General features: G+C 38.4%; 1 protein-coding gene across 2 annotated transcripts in view; it reads right to left on the bottom strand.

Moving 5' to 3' along the window:
- The window catches only part of galnt18b (UDP-N-acetyl-alpha-D-galactosamine:polypeptide N-acetylgalactosaminyltransferase 18b), a 92,052-nt gene that overhangs the window by 30,675 nt on the left and 44,001 nt on the right, over positions 1-17,376 (bottom strand). The window contains exons 4-6 of one of the 2 annotated variants that reach the window (XM_079662905.1): positions 12,151-12,331; positions 10,119-10,316; positions 9,755-9,869 (exon numbers count right to left, since the gene is read on the bottom strand). In XM_079662905.1, the coding sequence (XP_079519031.1) occupies positions 9,755-9,869; positions 10,119-10,316; positions 12,151-12,331 (494 nt within the window). Of the gene's footprint in view, positions 1-9,754; positions 9,870-10,118; positions 10,317-12,150; positions 12,335-17,376 lie in introns of both variants that reach the window. The other variant, XM_079662904.1, reaches the window with a different exon arrangement.

Raw genomic sequence — 17,376 nt, 5'->3', positions numbered from 1 at the left:
CAAGGCGGCGGGAAGATGGGGGCATGATGGCAGCCCGAAAACACATGAGCATCTAACACTAGAACGTGTTCTGGAGCAAGGGAACAGGGAACTTCCAGCTGTCAGGCCGCCCGCTCCTTCTTCCTCGCCTGGTGGCTGAAAACCTGGGTCGGCTGTGCCTGAGCGGCAGCTGCCAGAACCGGAGATCTTCTTGGCCAGCTCATCCTCGCCTCGTGCGCGAATCAGCGGATATGAGGGGGTCCTGTCCCGACAAGCTAGCTTGGTGTGCTAGCCGTCGGCGGAGGCTCTTAATGGTGAAGCGGCCACAATGCCCGCACGAGCCGGGGTTATCGATAGCCTCCTGGTTGTGTTCCAGCCCGAGGCAGGACGAGCAGACCTGGTGTGAGTCTGTGCCTGAGATCTTAAACCCGCAGCCGCATAGCCAAGCCTCCGAGTCCCTGACTCCTCTGGTGTGAGGGAGAGAAGGGTCCATCTTCATTCGCCGGGGTGTCGGCGTGGAGTGGACACGCTAGTAACAGGTACGTTACTGAGAAAAAAAAATCCAACCTTGTCGTTAATCCGAAAGGAAAAAGCGACGGCGTAGATTTTATTCTTTAAAGAATATTAACTGGTGTGTTAATACCTTTTGTTATTATCTCCGTCTCCTCTGGTGTGAGAGAGAAAAGAGAACGTCCTCGCTACCGTGGTGTCGGTGTGGAGGGAAGAAAAGCTAGCAACAGGTATGTTACTAGCTTGAAGAAAAAAATCAAACCTTACCGTAATTTCGAAAGAAAGAAACGGGGAGGCATATTACAATATTAACTGGTGTGTTAATATTGTTCAGTCTTCTTGCAAAGTAAAAAAGTAACCGGCAAGCGCCCGTCGACCGAATGTTAGCTTTGGGTTCAGTCTGTGGACCGCTAAGCTAGCCCGGCTACTGATAATTCGAGATGTGCTCTGAAGCGAGAAGAGGTGTTTGAATGACGCTGCGTCGTAGCGCAAGGTACTTATAGGGTGGGTGGATTCCCTGACGTAGACGTCAAGATCACCAGCCAATCAGGATTGGCGTAATGAGATTGATGCTTCTGTTTGCATACGCGTTGAGGCGCATCCCATAGTGAGACATCGAACAGAGTGTTATGAATGAGAACTTCAAGCTTCCTCCAGTGCTAACATCCAGCAGAGCAGTGAACGTCAATAACCCTTTCTTCCTACTTCACTGTCATTAAGAGTTTGTTTGAGTGGATAAACATGTTATAAAACAATACATTCAGATACATTTTTTTGCCCCTATGTAGTTTATAAATACAGTATGGATAAACAGCCATCCGCCATATGCACTTACAGTTTGTTCCTTATTACATTACGAATACAATATTTATTCCAGAAAGCGTTCTGCTACACTCCCACACAATCTTGCCCTTTCTGTGACCCTGCATACAGTTAACAGCAGCATTTTGACCAGTATACATGGGGATATACTTCCATAAATATATATAAAATACCTCATTGTTTTGTTTGCTTATTTCTGTGTAGCTTTGTTGACCTTGTTTTGGCTCTGTATATGTGTAGTCTGTTCTTAGCGCTGTGTTCATACTGTAGGCCTCTCACAATGATTACCTTTGCTGGATGATAATAATAATAATAATAATGTCCCAGAAATGTAAATATTTTCCCATTTTATGACCATTTGAGTACCGCCTATTAAAGAGCAATGAACAAGGAAAAACCACACAACCTAAATAACAAATAAAAAGGAACCTTCAGGCTCTGTAAACAAAAAGGTATTGAATGTATGCGAAATCATGCAATGCCCAGAGCTTGGAAGAGGAAAGCAGGCACATTATCAAGGAAATGTCTATGAATTGTACCATAAGTTGATGATGTATTGTGATAGGCCTAAGTTAGCACATACATTAAATTAAGTCATTGGAGTCAAATTCCCTAAATGCCTCAACATGAAGCAGATTCTGAGCCGAACTGAAAAGAGCTTTACATATAGCAAACAAAAGTACTACTCTATATAATAAATTATGACATTGATGAGAAAAAGATTTTGCAGGCTTGATTAGCCTATCACAGCGTCCTTCATGCTCATACAGTATGGTCATTATTCACAGCACAGAGATTATCAATCAATCAGCGGAAAAATAAATGTTAAAATCCATCCACTCATTCAGCATGAGCGTCATTAATATTTTTCACACCACACCGCTGTTCTGCGTTGATGCCAGCAAACCCTTTCCCGCACCAGTTGTGAAATACAACAGGAACATCAGTAAAGTCTGGTCATGTTTGAATAGTTTATTCAAAAACATTCACATACCAGAGCTGTTGCCATCACTTTGTAACAGATAGAGTCTAAAATGTTCCATGCCTTAAAAGGACTGTAAAGACTAAAGCCCTCTGGGCCCCTCAATTAGACCAAAAACTCAAAAGTATACATTGATTGGCAACAGTTTCCATATTTTATAGGTGGAACAACCTATCTCATAATAAATACAAATAATTGCAGTATTTATAGATATTCAATTTTTTCATGTAACCCTACAATAAACAGATTTTAAAATGTTTCTCAGTACACATGTTACTTCTACAGCAAACATCTTGACCATATGACATTGTGTCTTACTGTAGAGTTTTTAAATTATTGCTCGTTTGATTAACTTCTTTTCTATTTGGTTGGAGGCAGAAGTCTCAGATAGACAGATATCTCAAAAACAAGACATATATCAAACTATTTGCATGATTGATACCTCTGGAAAACCGTTATGTTTTTCTTTTTCTTTGTAACGTAACTTACTGACCCTCCAAATCCTTAAAAAAAGTGCTGATTGTGAAATTGACATGGGGGAAAAAAATCCCTGCTGCCGGTGTTGAGGGTAAATGTTCTACATGCGTTTATTATTTTTGCTAACCCTCACTTGGCTCTGAATGTTGCCCTTGAACATAAATCGCTAATGAAGAATAAATGCATATAAATTTAATTTCTAGGAGACAGGGCTGCAGTAATCCAAGCAGACAGTCATGTGAAGAGTCATAGCCTTGAATTATTAATGTACCACTTACCATTACATCCCATCTAACTAGAAACAGGAACATTTCTAGAAGGGAAGAGATGGCAGTGGGTTTCCCTGATTGTTTGTGTTCCAATTACCCAAGGACTGTTTTTTTTAAGCATAACTAGACTTATTCTTGTTGTCTTACTATTATTTTTTACATCTGCAAAAAAATCTGAACTCAGTTATATAGTCAAAAGCTATTACAGTTTCACAGTTGGATATGTTTTTCCACTAGTCCAAGTCTAGCCTTAAACTCAACAGAGGAGTGCGTTGTCCCTTTTCTAAAAATTGCTGCGATCGCTGTAGACTGATTTTATCTCCAGAAGCAACACCATAAATAATGTAAGTCTTAATGACAACTACAGAGGAAATCCCACCAGTTGCAACCACTTGAGAGGCGTTTATTAACCACAAATAAAAGCCTGCAGTCTGAACAGAAACGAGCACAGTGTTCCTGTCTTGAAACTGAACCCACCGAGAACAAAATATCTTTATCTAGGGACCTGATTTATTTTTCAATCTAAGCAGCTTCCTTCCTCCTCACAAGTGTTATCATCAGCTCAAAGATGTGTGAATCTGACAAGCACTCACTTCCTGCACACAGAACAACACCTTCTGGGGTGAAACATATCACACATTCATCAAGCAAGTTCTCTGGCTACACATTTATACGACTTCATACATACAGTAAGACCACACAATCTTTTCCAATTAAATTATATATAAAACATAATGTTTTGTTCATAACAAATAATCCAAGTTTTTAGCTTTTTAAAATGTGATACTCCAACTTAAATATTCAAGTTACCTCTGGAGCTGCGTTTGTATGTGGACCTCTGCAAAATGTATATTTGTGGTGATGAATATGTAAATCATGACATATCCATTTTGATATCACAATAAAACTGTATGCAGGGCAGAACAAACTCATGAATAATAAGTGATCAGAGGTATAAGGGTAAAGAAAGATTGTCCACAGATAAATATGGATTCAGAGATACAGTAAAAAGAGCTCAGGAGAAAGTGTGAAAGCTGAAAATTGAGTTAATACTGCACAAAGCCAATACTGCGCCTAAAAACCTGATCCAGCAGGTTTGCCATCTACTGTCAAATCTGTCAACTCCGATCCATCCTCTCTCCATGGGGATCCATGTTTGAGTGTTAGTATTCAGTCTGTGATACTGAATTTCCCATCCAGAGGGTGTCTTAAAAAAACTTGAAAACTCATCCACTCTGCTGCAGCCGCACTGTGCTGACCCTGTCCTCCAATATCACTCCCCCCCCTGCCCAGGGCAATAAGACCGTAATGGAAACAACCATCCCTCTTCCCTCCTCTCTCACTCCTTTCTCATGCCATTCTTAACTTTTCTCCACAATGGTGAAATTACTTCCCCAGGCCAGTTACAGCTGAGCTCTCACCATCAGCTCCATCTTGTCAAAAAAATAAGAAAACAATCAAATCAAGAACTATTTTTTATGACAATCTTTGTTTTTTCTGGTTTTTATTTTATTTTAGTTTTTCTATCAACATTAAATACACTTATACTGTAACTGTTTACTATAGTGCCAATTTAATGCATATTTGATTAAATCTATACATTATAATTGGAATTGTCAACATGATAACAACATGCATGCTTCATGTGTGTAATGTGTAGCTTTGTCTATGTAATACGTAACGTAACTCAGTGTAAAGGAAGGATGGTATGGTTTAAACATTGTACTGTAGGTAATTCTAATAATCTAAAAATCAATTCTAAAAGAAATGAGCCGGAGTAATAAAACAGTTGTTGTTTGTTGAAAGCCAGTCAACTGTAAACTGTTAATACAAATCTTAGTAATGTTTAGTCTCAAATGTTAAAGTCAATGTTGTCTTTATATTGCATATAGATGTGGTTATTTTGATACCAGAGACATACATTACTCTGTTGGAGAAAATACTTTCTCATTGATTGTCCTGTTGGCCTGAGATTACTCAGCGGGGTTCAATAGATTTTCAGTAGCCCAAGGGTCATGAAACTAAATCATCGCTTTTCTACAACAATGACAGACTCACAGTCGTTAAGGAACAAACCATGTTTGCCTTGATTAAACACACCTCTAAATCTTTATACGTTTCCAAAAAGCTCGAACCAGCACGTTTTGTTGCAGCTTAATGTATTGTTTCTGACGGTGTTCATGTACCTGTCAGATCAACAAGAGACAGCTTCATCCAACATCTACAGTATTTACAGTTAGCAAATGTGGTGACATGAAGATATTTGACAGATACTGTTATAATAAAAGATAATGTAATTAAGACAAAAAGTAGACTAAAGTTAAGAGCCTGTTATAAAAAGCTACTACAGATAGATTTAGCATATTTAGATATTTCAAAGTCCTACACCTACTGCTGGGATATATTTAAATTGAGCTTATAAATATGTATGTTTTGCATTTATAACCTCCATTGCACTTTTATATCTCATACATACAGTATGTCAAAGCGCTACAGATACAATATATTTGTTAATAGCAATAGATCATCTACATTTATGTTTGGATCAATTGTTTTGTAAACTGGTAGTTGATCACATTGTGCAGGCTGCCAAGGTCCTAATAATGACAATACTTTAATTTAATATGCTCAATATTAGACATTACTTATATTGACTACAAATTGCAGGCTGAATATTTGGGTGAAATATAATGTGTTAATCGCTGTGATGACAGTAATGGTGTTTTATTGCCAGTCCATAAATACCATGCACAAAGCCCGTGTCATAATTGTTTTCATAGCCTTCAATGATCCTCATTTTTCAACACAACCTTCCTGGCACTGGTGAGAGTGATGATGTCGGCTTTGTTTTTTTTTTTTCGTGATGCATTTATCCGTGCTGGCTTCACTGGCACAACACCCAGTATTCACAGGTGTTTCGGGAAATCATTTGTATTATTATTCAGTTACAAGGTCCTGTCCAATTTCCACCGTACAGTCTGACTTGAATGATCCTTTCACAAAAACAATATCTTAGGTTTGCTGCACGTTCATTATAAAACAAAAATATCTATTACTTAAAGTTCAAAAAGAGAGCAGGTACTGTCGCAATGTGTTTTATATTTAGCAAGGACCATGCTTCCCAGGATTATCTTTTAGCAATTTGTAATATGTTCAGGTTTATTTTGGATTTAAGCTCATGGTTGAACTGGATATCAATTTAGGAAAAGGGCAACACTTACAGTTAGTAATAAAAAGGCTTAGGGTTGATAACCTTTTAGTAAAAGGCTCTCTTTTACAGCTGATTAATGTAGCCTTAAGCTGCCGCCATTAATGGAACGAAACCTTTGTGCTAGTCAGGGGCGGTTCTAGGGGGGGGGGCCAGTGTCCCCCTAACACTGACCTCTGATCCCCTAAAAATGAAAAGTGAAAAAAATGAAAAAATGTATTATTTATTAAACGATCTATTGAATGACGGAATAGGCGGAACTAACGTTATTCGTCATTCTAGTCGGACCCATTAGAGCGGTGCACTCCCTTTCACTGTCCGGCTGAAGTGCGCGAAAAACAAACACTTCTCATCTCGGATCATCAGAGGCTGTTGCATCCAAGAGAGACTCATTGAAACCTACGTATCGAGAGACTACCACGATATTTGAAGGTGAGTTAAACTATTGTATCCGTGTAATTGTAGATGTAAAGTAGAGATGTAACTGTTCATTGCCTTTATTTTTATATAAATATGATATGGTGTTAGTGCAAAAATTGTACTATAACTTAATCTGAAGCTAACAGTAATAACTATAAGATATATCTGAAAGAAATAAGTGTACTGAAACAAATACCAATAACTGTATTGCATTGTTTTCTTATGCGCAATTACTTCATACTGTCTAGTTCTCTTTTTCGTCCTGCATTTATTGTGCTCCCCTCAGAAAATAACTGGCCCCCCAGTGGCCCCCACAGTCAAATTGGTCTAGAACCGCCATTGGTGCTAGTTCAGGCAGTCAACTCGAACCCCAATGATACATCTACACGTGATATGCTTTACTCCATAATACAACCAACCAAACACAATCTCCGTAATCTGGCGCTTGTTATATAATAATCACTCCTCAACGATCTACGTAAATAATATCTGCGGTGAGTGATGAGGCCGGAACCTCAACGCCAAACTCAAACTACATATGCTGCCGTTAATAAACGTTTGAAACATGAATTGTTAACTACTAAATTCAAGTATTGGACAAAAAAAAAAGCATTCATTTCAATTTCAAATCAGTTTGGTTATGACAGCTTTATGGAAAAAAATACATCCACTTAACGTTTTGCTGGACATTTTGTTGACTTATCAATTAATGCAGTGTTTTTTTGATAATGTGTTGTTACACTCATTAGGGAAAAACATTGGAGCAATGTGTTGTTAATGTGTAATCTTCAAATAAAAGACTGATTAATTCACACAGGAATTGAAACTCCCTTTTCATAATCAAGCGCAATCATTCATTACTGCATTTGCGCAAAGGAAACACAGACAAATAAAATAAACATTTGTATCAATATGCAGAATCCAATGGTAGTTATTGTACACTATGATAGAGACATACAGCTTTGGGACCAAATATAGAGCAGCGGCTAATTTCACCCTCACTCTGCCCAGGAGGACTTCCCCTTCAAGCTTCAGCCAAAGCCTGTAGCTGTTGGCCTGGTTTGAGTTTGTCTCTGAGGATCCGTCAGCAGCCAGTCTGTGTGCTGGCAGGTGGTCTGCAGGCATGACCAATACACTGCAGACAGACAGACACACAGACAGACAGACCCTGCTGGAGCCGGGCTCTCTGGGACTGCTAATCTGAGGCCAAGCCAGAGTCCTCCAGTCTCGTAGCTCTTGGCTCACTGCGTCACCCTCTTATTCCAAAACATTGTTGAACTCTAAACTGCACTTACCTTCAGGCTAGGGCAAGTTCCTTTAGTCAAACAAAACCAAGCAAGTAAACAACATGGATAGTACCACTAAAGTCAAAACACATCATACATACAGTGTTATGAAGCAACGATTTATCTGTTTATATAAATAGGGCTTATAATATTTGCAAAAACAAAAATCATCAATGTGTCCAGGGATATTATAAGGCACATTAATTCGGATGACAATGATTTACAGTACTAATCTCCCTTGTTTAATGATGATCGCATCTGAGTCAGTAGCGAGGTTGTGATTAGTCAACCGCTTAGAGATGTCCCGCCCCTCAGCTGCAATGTGATGTGTGAGCGCTGGCCAATAGAAGCGCAAGTGTTACATAGTGATATCACTTTGTTACGAAATTGAACAAGGAGTCCAATCGAGGCATGGGGGGGGGGGGTAGTGTGTGGTAAAGAAACTCCCTCTGGAGGGAACTTTGGGATTTTAGCGCTTGCAGACCATTTACTTGCACAAGACCCATAAAAGATACTACAGAAAAGAGAAAACCCAGAAAAGCACAACATGGCCTCTTTAAAAGATTTAGTTTTTCGGAGATGTGACCATTGGAAATAAGTCATCTGGCATGAAAATAGCATTTAAAAAAAATAAGACTTAACAAAAACAAACAATATCTAACTAATCCAATAAGAGGGTGCACCCTACTGCACGTTGTACTGCTGAACTAACCCAGCAACTGCTGATTTTCATCAAGTCCGAGCTGGTGATGTTGTACAAATTAAGTATAGCATGTGAAAGCAGCGCAGCATTAGTACTGACACAGTGTTTCTATCCACGCTGAACAACCTCGAGGTTCTCTTCACACATCACTGCTAACAGTAACAATGACTGTTAACACTGACTACTCCCCCTTGTGCTTCAGTGGGGTCACCAGGGGATGAAGGAGATCACTCAGAATGAATTAGTAGAGATGATTTATTTTAGCTGACACTACAAAAGAGAGAGGACGTCACACTGCGTTCGGGGTACATTGCTGAGATAATCTCCTCTGCTGTATTCACTTGTTCCTTTCAAAGCCTGTTAACATTGATATAACATCACTGTACCCTGTTATGTGTTATTCTATATGTTTCAGTGTCAACAAACTCCATGAAGAGACAAAAAACACAAAAAACAATGATCCTAGTTACAGATGTAGTGTGGAGAGGGCTTTGTCATAGTATTTTAACCCAAAAAATATAATATAACTACGTTTGATAATAAAACTAATAGTAAAAAGAGAGTTGAGTGCAGTTTAGGAGGACTCTTGACCTCAGTATTAATAATTTCCTGGCCCTGGGTACTTTATTTAAGAGAGCTTTGACTTAATCATACACTGTCCTGATGCAGTAAATACTCACTACACCACCAAATGCATATTAATCCGCCTCTGAAAATAGTTCCAAACTAAGGCACAATTTACTGATGTTTGAGTAACGTTTGCTTAAAACTACAGTGCTCAGCTGTATTACTATAGTCATGATGGAGCTGTGAAGATTAATTCCATTCAAGTTGGCTGCATATTCAACATTTGTTGATGCTATACTTCTCACTTCTTTATTGATTATCCTACCTTTACACCTTTTCTTAATTGCAGTGACCACTTAGCTCGCAGCAGAGGGACTCATTTTTTAGATGAATATTTTACATTAAAAAAAGACAATGAGGCTCGTGACCTTGCTCCCAACAACCATTAAGTATCATTATCATAGTTAATTCCCCACACATTACCTAGATGAACAATGGCCCATGGCCTCGAGGGATGACATTATTACTCACCCTGATGCCCAGCTCCACATTTTCTCCTCCGTACACCTCCATCCCCTCATCCAGCAAACCGATCTCCTCAAAGTACAGCCTATCCACCACGAAGCAGCCTATCAGGGCAGGGCTCCTGAGGGGGGTTTAAGAATATGAAAATCAGTTTTGTTTCTCTTATGCAGGTAATATTATCTTGGCACGGTTTCTATAGTAACAGGGGAAAGAAGAGAAATGTGTCGTTGTTCAACATATAATTTGTTCATGAATGCTGCATGAATTACCCATTCAGCAGGCCTGACATTTGGTTAGTTTACATTTAAGTTAAACAATAACATAAAATCTTGTCATTTCATTCAGGCTACGAAGACAGCTGGTCACTCACTGGATTGGTGCGCTCTTGTTGCCTTTGTGCCACCAGGATTTGGGTGGGTTAAGGTAGCGACACCACAGCTCCCAGTCAAAGCCCTGGGCCGAAAGCGGATACTCTTCAATCTCAAACGTGTCGTACTTGATGTTATCAAATGATGGGGAGATTATGCGGGTTCTGTCTTCTTGAATTCTCTGCAGAATGGGTTCAGCCCTTCAAATACGGAAAGAGAAAATACATTTAACTGAGTAGAGGTTTTGACAGGCTTTCAAAGTTACCTTGGAGATCACGCCTCATGAGTGAGGACACTTTTTAGAAACCAATTTCATCATTAATTCAATCCAATTTGTTAGACTGACAAACCATTATTTCCCATCTGATATGTTAATGGTCATTTTTCTAATTGAAATATGAAGTGATAAAAGATGAAATACACACAAGGTCATTTCATCTACATTTTGACAAAGTGATCAAAGTGTTTTATGCCTTTAAAACATGGAAAACATGCATGATACAGTGTGTGATGTTTTTCATCTAAAAAACTATACAAATGTAATGAGATATGAAAATGTTAATCAATAGTTCTACATTTAGGGAATTAAGCCAATTGTATTTCTTGTTGAGAGTGATACGAAAAAATTGTTTTCACTCTTATGTTTGTATGATAAACATGAAGCCACAACAAGGAGACTATTAGCAGAAGAGGACAGGTTAAGACAAAAAAAACAGCTATGTCTGTCCAAAGTTTAGAAAATCCAAATATCAGAAGGATGGCACTTCTCTGCATAAAGTTGATAGCTTTAAATATATTGGTATATGGCAAGACTCTGAACTTTCATTTAAACTACATATAAAGCATGTAATACAAAAAGTCAATTACGGAATCAGTGTCTTACACCGCTCTCGCAATTGTTTTACGCTCAGTGTCCGTAAGAGAATTGCTTCTCAACTTATTCTTCCGATTATGGACTATTGTGATGTTGTCTACCAAAATGCACATACATCAGATCTTGCTCCACTCAACATAGCCTACAATAGACTATGCAAATGTGTTCTTGGTTGTCCTTCTCGTATACATCACTGCACAATGTATAACCAACTTAAATGGCCTTCATTAAATGTAAGAAGACACACGCATTGGCTTCAGCTGATATTTAAATGCATTTATCTTAACTATCCCCCTTATTTAAAGCAGTATGTTGTACCATACTCGTCAAATCATCAAGTTAGACATTCTGTCCAGATTTATTTCTCTGTCCCCTCTGCAAAAAAATTGATTGGCAGAAGAGCGTTCATGTTCCCAACAGACTGGAATACTTCACCTGCTGCTATTAGATCTCTTGCATCATTGGGTATATTTAAACATGCATTGTTATCTCACTTTCAACTGGTCTGCACTTGTTATTGATGAAACTGATATTGATGAAACTGATCGGCTCGACTGTCTCTCAAATTGTAATGATTGTAATGATTGTATGTATTACTTAAATTGTACTTATCAGACTGTGCATGGTTTGTCTTGTTTGACATGTTTTGCTTTTTGTCTTTTTGTTTATGTATGTCTGTAAGTTGTTGCTATTGTCGGGACCCCCTTGAAAACGAGATGGTGCATCTCAAGGGGTTTATCCCAATAAATAAAATGTCTATATATTATGCAAAGCGAATAAAAATTGCTTCATGCTGCAGCTTCATTTTTGGAAAGAAAACGAATAACCAGTTAGATACAGTTTACACATTTAAAATGAGATATCCGTACAATGAGGCCTTTAGAAGTTTCTATGACAGATTTGGGAAGTGCAAAGGTATGCGCCGGAGTATGAGTAGCCTGGCAGATAAGCGATCTTGTGCAGAGTGTATTCTTTGTGTATATACATATATTGAATTAATGCTTGCGTCAGATATACAAAATACAGTCAGTATAAAAAGAGCCAAGCTACAGTCTTTGTTATTAAATGAAATTATTTGTTGAAAACCCACACAGAGGGATATGACTCAAAAAGCACGCTCTGGTGTTGACCTCATGCCGCACTCGCTGCGAGTGACTCACCAGCCAACGTTGAATTCGACGTGGGCATCAAACAGGGCGACCACTGGGGCAGTAGCGGCCCTCCACCCGCTCACTCTGGAACGGATCAGACCCTCCTGCTTAGTATGACGCACCAACACGATGAATCCTGGATGCTGGCTGTTGGTCTCAGACACAAAATCTTGCAACTTCTCTTTGAGCTCTTCTGAAAAACACACATGTGAATCGTTAATAAATATCTGAAGAGGTTTTTAGGATCCACCATGGGATAGGTGAGTAAAGCACTTCTGAGCAAACCTCCACCCACAGGACGTCGTCATGTCCTCTCACAGTGGGCGGTATTTCATTGGTAGGAAGCCAAAAGTACTCACTGCTTCACCACTTTGATCACTAGACCAAAGAGGCAGCAGCTTGAGACAGCAATGCAGACCTCCATGGGGCGTACAAGTCATAACAGGATATTGCAAAATTGAGGACGTAGCCTGAAATGCTTTTCAAAACAAGGATGAAGATGGCGAGAGTCCGTCCGGCTCCTGAGTTTACCTCCATTATTACCTGAGTTATATGTTGTGGTGAGTCATATACCATGCAGAGGGAAATAGTCAGTGCTACTTCTATGAAAAACAAGCCTCTAGTTCTCCCCATAAGTTATGATTTGAAGCAATATTTCAGCACATTTTTCTCTAGAATACAGTAAATTACAGCAATATATTATAGGTTTGCATTCTGGTTCAACAAGAACATTTATTAAGCCAAGGCTGGTCCCCTTTTCTTGATATGAAACAACACTTTGGAGGCGGCTATGAGTTGTCAACAAATGAATGATGAAAACCACAACTCTATCACAACTTTACAATGTACTATCAGCCAAATAAAGATGGAAAGCGATAACACTTTCATCAGCACTGCGTTTCATCCTCTCTTGTATAGATCACCTCTTGCTTCGTTTTCACTATTTCACTTTTAACCGCCGTTATCGGTGGACTTTAAAGAGAATAGGGAGCAGATCCAAGTACATAGAAACAGCCGCTGAGAAATCCTGCTGCGTCTGGCTTCTTAGAGGCAGGGTGAGTCGATTTATGATACAAAAATATAGTTTGGTTTTTCCAGGATAAAAACAAAATTGTGAAAAAGTTATGTTAGAAAGGTTTTATCTAACAAACAGCATTGGGTGTATTGTTTAAGTTTGTATCTGTATCTTTGATCAACTGCACAAAAGATGATTAAAGCAGCACTTCTTTTCCAACACATGAACAGCCCATACAGTCCCATCACAAAGTTGGCAGAGCAACATTTTCTCCTTTGCTGCAACCACCTGGCACCTGTTCCCTATATACAAGCCTCGCAGCACATATCAATCAGTGCATCCACCACAGTGAAATTCAATTTAAAATGCAAAGATATATCATATAAATATTTTTACTTCATATATTTTCAACGGCAATCCCGACAGAGGTAGGGAAAGCATGAATTATTCTCACCCATCAGGGGTAGACATTAAGGGTAAAATGCCTCTGGCCCTCTGGGCGGTTGGACTTGTATTATCACTGGCCCCACAATTGTAACCACTGGCCCGGAGCATTCGTCCAAAAGAAAATCGACTTATAATGAAGAAAATTATATTTGACAGATGTTTTGCAATAGTAATTTATGCACTAACTACATTACTACTTGTACTACAACATTTGAATCATCAGTTCTTCCTCATTTTCCTCAATTGTTCAGATTTGGTTTATTAAAATAATGATATTGTGGTCATTTAAAAAAAATGTCTGCTATTATTATGAGTATTATCATTTGTATAATGCGCTTTCTGCCTCCCTGTCATTAGGAGTTAGAAATGTAATGGCTATGTAATAGATTAGATTAGAACCTTCATTATCCTAAACTGCTGGGACATTTCCCTATAGCCAATACCTTTTATATTTTCTATTCTTCACTTACTTGTCAGCATAGGTCGGCATTGATATACAGAGCCGACAGAATACCTTGTTTATATTGGCATCATATTGAGAGGTGCAGCCAGTGATTCGTCCTAAAACCAGGAAGTAAGCTGCTGGTTCCCTCGACAAAAAGCAATGGGATTTCTCCACAGGGTTTTGGAAAATAGCTGGAAATAAGATCTGTGGAAAACAAACCTGTTTGATGAATGCACGTTTTGTTCAGCCGGATAATCTCCACATGTCTACCCTACTTTTATAATTTTCGAATCATAAATGTAATCGATAGATTATAAAAAGGGTTTTAGGACGCGTCACTGCACCACTAGAAGCCAACTCCATCGATCAAGCTGGCTGAAACGTTCTCTCCCTCTTCTTCTCATACTCCCTGTGACTCTCCTTTAACTCCTCCGGTGACTTTCTTTTATTTGAAGATTGTTTTCGGCGCTTGGCCGGTTACCGCTGGTATTAAAAACATTTTGGCGAATGGTTAGGTGGCACGATAGTCTGTAGTGAAGGAGCGCACTCCTGCTCACGGGAGCCTGCTCGCGCTGCGCTCCGCAGCAAACAGCTGTTTGCTTTTCACCCAACAGCAACAACCGACTCACAAAACGCTATGTTGTAGCGTTAATAAACGAAACAATTTAACTAAATTGCAAGTCAAAATACCAATACCACAGGACAATTCTTTTTTTTAAAGCAATATTTTTAGTGGCCCGAGCGGCCAAGTGGAAAGTACGTTATGCTAGCCCGGGGTGTCTAAATAGTGCTTCCGGGCAAGCGGGCCATTTATAATGTCGAGCCCTGCCCATACTGTATGTGTAATGTCAGGATGCTCAACAGCTCTTGCTAATGTTTATTTCAATATTTTTGTCTTAAAAGTCTCCTATTGTGGAAATTCCACTTTTTTTTCGTCTTTTATACATAAACATGTGTCCCCTCTGTGTAAAGAGATTCTGAACGTTTCAGGAAAAAAATTTTTTTTTCACTTTTTGTCCTGATCCATTTATATAAAAACCTGTCTGAAAATGAGCTGATCAGATTTTGGCCACTTTATGATGTCCTAACGATTTTATGGCTTGTGTAACCATTAGCCAATCACCAACCAAGGTAACACCCGCCACCTTATCACCTGAATCTCCTCCTAGAGCACCATTGTGTTCTTTTTAACCAGATATCTCTCAGAGGGGCGTGGGGAGTGGCTCCTTATTTTCATCTAAAGTAACAGACAGAGAATCAGCACTTTTGAAACAGGGCTGAAACAGAGGGGATTATGGGATGCTGCCACTCACGATCGGTTTGGTATTTGGAGGCAAACACATTCAGAGACATGTTTTGTATATATCTGAGACCTATAATATATTGATGAGAAACAGTATAATAGGAGACCTTTAAACTTGCAGTTACCCACCAGTAAAAGTACTACTTAAGAGGAGAAACACTGTAGGGTCACATTCATATATGAATGAGTATAGTGTAGATATAGATAAACTCTCTTTTGTATCTTATTTCAATTACATGTTAAGACAGTTTATTTTAGTAAAAAGTGAAGGTTAAACTTTTTCAGGTGGTTTTTCTCTTAATAACAATGCAAATGAACATTGAATTATGAAGAGTCAATACACCGAGCACAGAATGAACACTTCGGATTTCTTATGTCAAGGAAAATTTGTTTTAAAGTCAACTGTTATGTCTTCATTAATCATGTGTATGCTTTATAAATACATGTATCTACAGCAATACAAAATACAATGAAGAACTGCTTATAAAAGCATTGCTCCATATAGCTATAGGTAAACCACAATCCACAGGGTACCTTTAAATTACAGTATATTCTAACTTTAGCCCAAAACACCACGGATACAAGAACACTTAACGTTGTTCAATTACTTGCACTTACTGAAAACTGACCTCATGAGTCAGCCAGGGAAATAATACAAATACTTAATAAAAAATACATCAAAGTGTCTGAGGCTGCTAGTCCATGAAACTCAGAAAAATGCTGCTATTTATCACCAGGAGCAGAATTATACTCAATATATATATTCAGCATGCAACATGAAATAGGAAACATCATGCATTGTGTTAAGATCTGGTAGTTCTGAAAAGCTTCAGATAAAGAGTAGGCTAGTATTGTTAATATTAAGAATTTGAAGAATTTGATCCCAGGGGCAGATGTGTAGGATTATTAATGACTTGTGATAAAAATAATTCCATAACGTTTTGATTATAAAGTCCAAAAGTCAATAAAAAAATATAAAGAAAATTCATCTTCAAATCATTTCTCAAATCACAACATTTAAGCAAGAATTGTGATTCAAGCAAATGTGTTGGGATTTAGCCTTTAAACATTTTTTTTTCACTGCAGTCAAAGAACATCTTAAAAAATGAACTGTGTCTGCATTAAGCCAGCACTGGTTAACTTCCTTTTCTTCTCTGATAATTGCAATCAGCACACTTCCAATGCCCTTGATTAGATATCCATGATGGGGCAGAGCTACTCTGGATCATCAAAGTCAGGGCTAAGGAACACTTACTTGTACTAATTCAAGCTTAAGCATCATATAAAGCAAACACCTCTTCACTTTGGACTCTAAATTCTGGCTAATGAATGCTTGTTACTCATGCGAGCAGCTGCTGCTGATGTTCAAACGCATTACTGTATATGTAATAACTTTTAATCCATCAATAATTAAAACATTCTGATGCGTGAATTGAAAATAAAAATGATGGTGTGTTATGCCTCACAACAAATCATAATAAAGCACAGTTCATTACACTAAGAATGGCTGATGGCCAACAGCCATCAATCTTTCAGGTAGCTCTGCTGAAAGCAATGGGCTTTGCGATGGAGTTGGACTGGAACAAGCAAACAGGTTTCTAACATCGCTGTGAGCTCAGGAAGTTAATCCAGTAATATATATAAAGGTTTTTCTCAGAAGATAAAAGCAAAGTGAATGGTGAGCTGCACAATGGTGAATATTCATTTAAAACCAACCTCTATCCTATCCTCAGTGTGATATAACAAAGGAATTTTTTTTATGAGATTGTGTTTAACTACATATGGATATTGTTTTTCTCAATCCAGTATGCTATTAACATTTCTGTATTAAAATCAAGTTTTTAAGTGGATCATGGATAAACAATCCTTTCGGTGCTTCCCTTCATGTGTGTTGAGGTTTAATTCTGTCTTACTTGAAGTTACCTGCAAAACCAAGCAAGGGACATCTGATTGATGAATGGGCTTTAGTTTGTTTTGATTTTTAACCTGTTGCTCATTGACCTTTAGTTAATAACTGTCTGTATA

The sequence above is a fragment of the Notothenia rossii genome (assembly GCF_949606895.1).
Source record: "Notothenia rossii genome assembly, chromosome: 2".
Lineage (NCBI taxonomy): Eukaryota > Metazoa > Chordata > Actinopteri > Perciformes > Nototheniidae > Notothenia > Notothenia rossii.
Note: the sequence above shows the minus strand (reverse complement) of the source record. Positions and strands in the feature narration are given on the sequence as shown.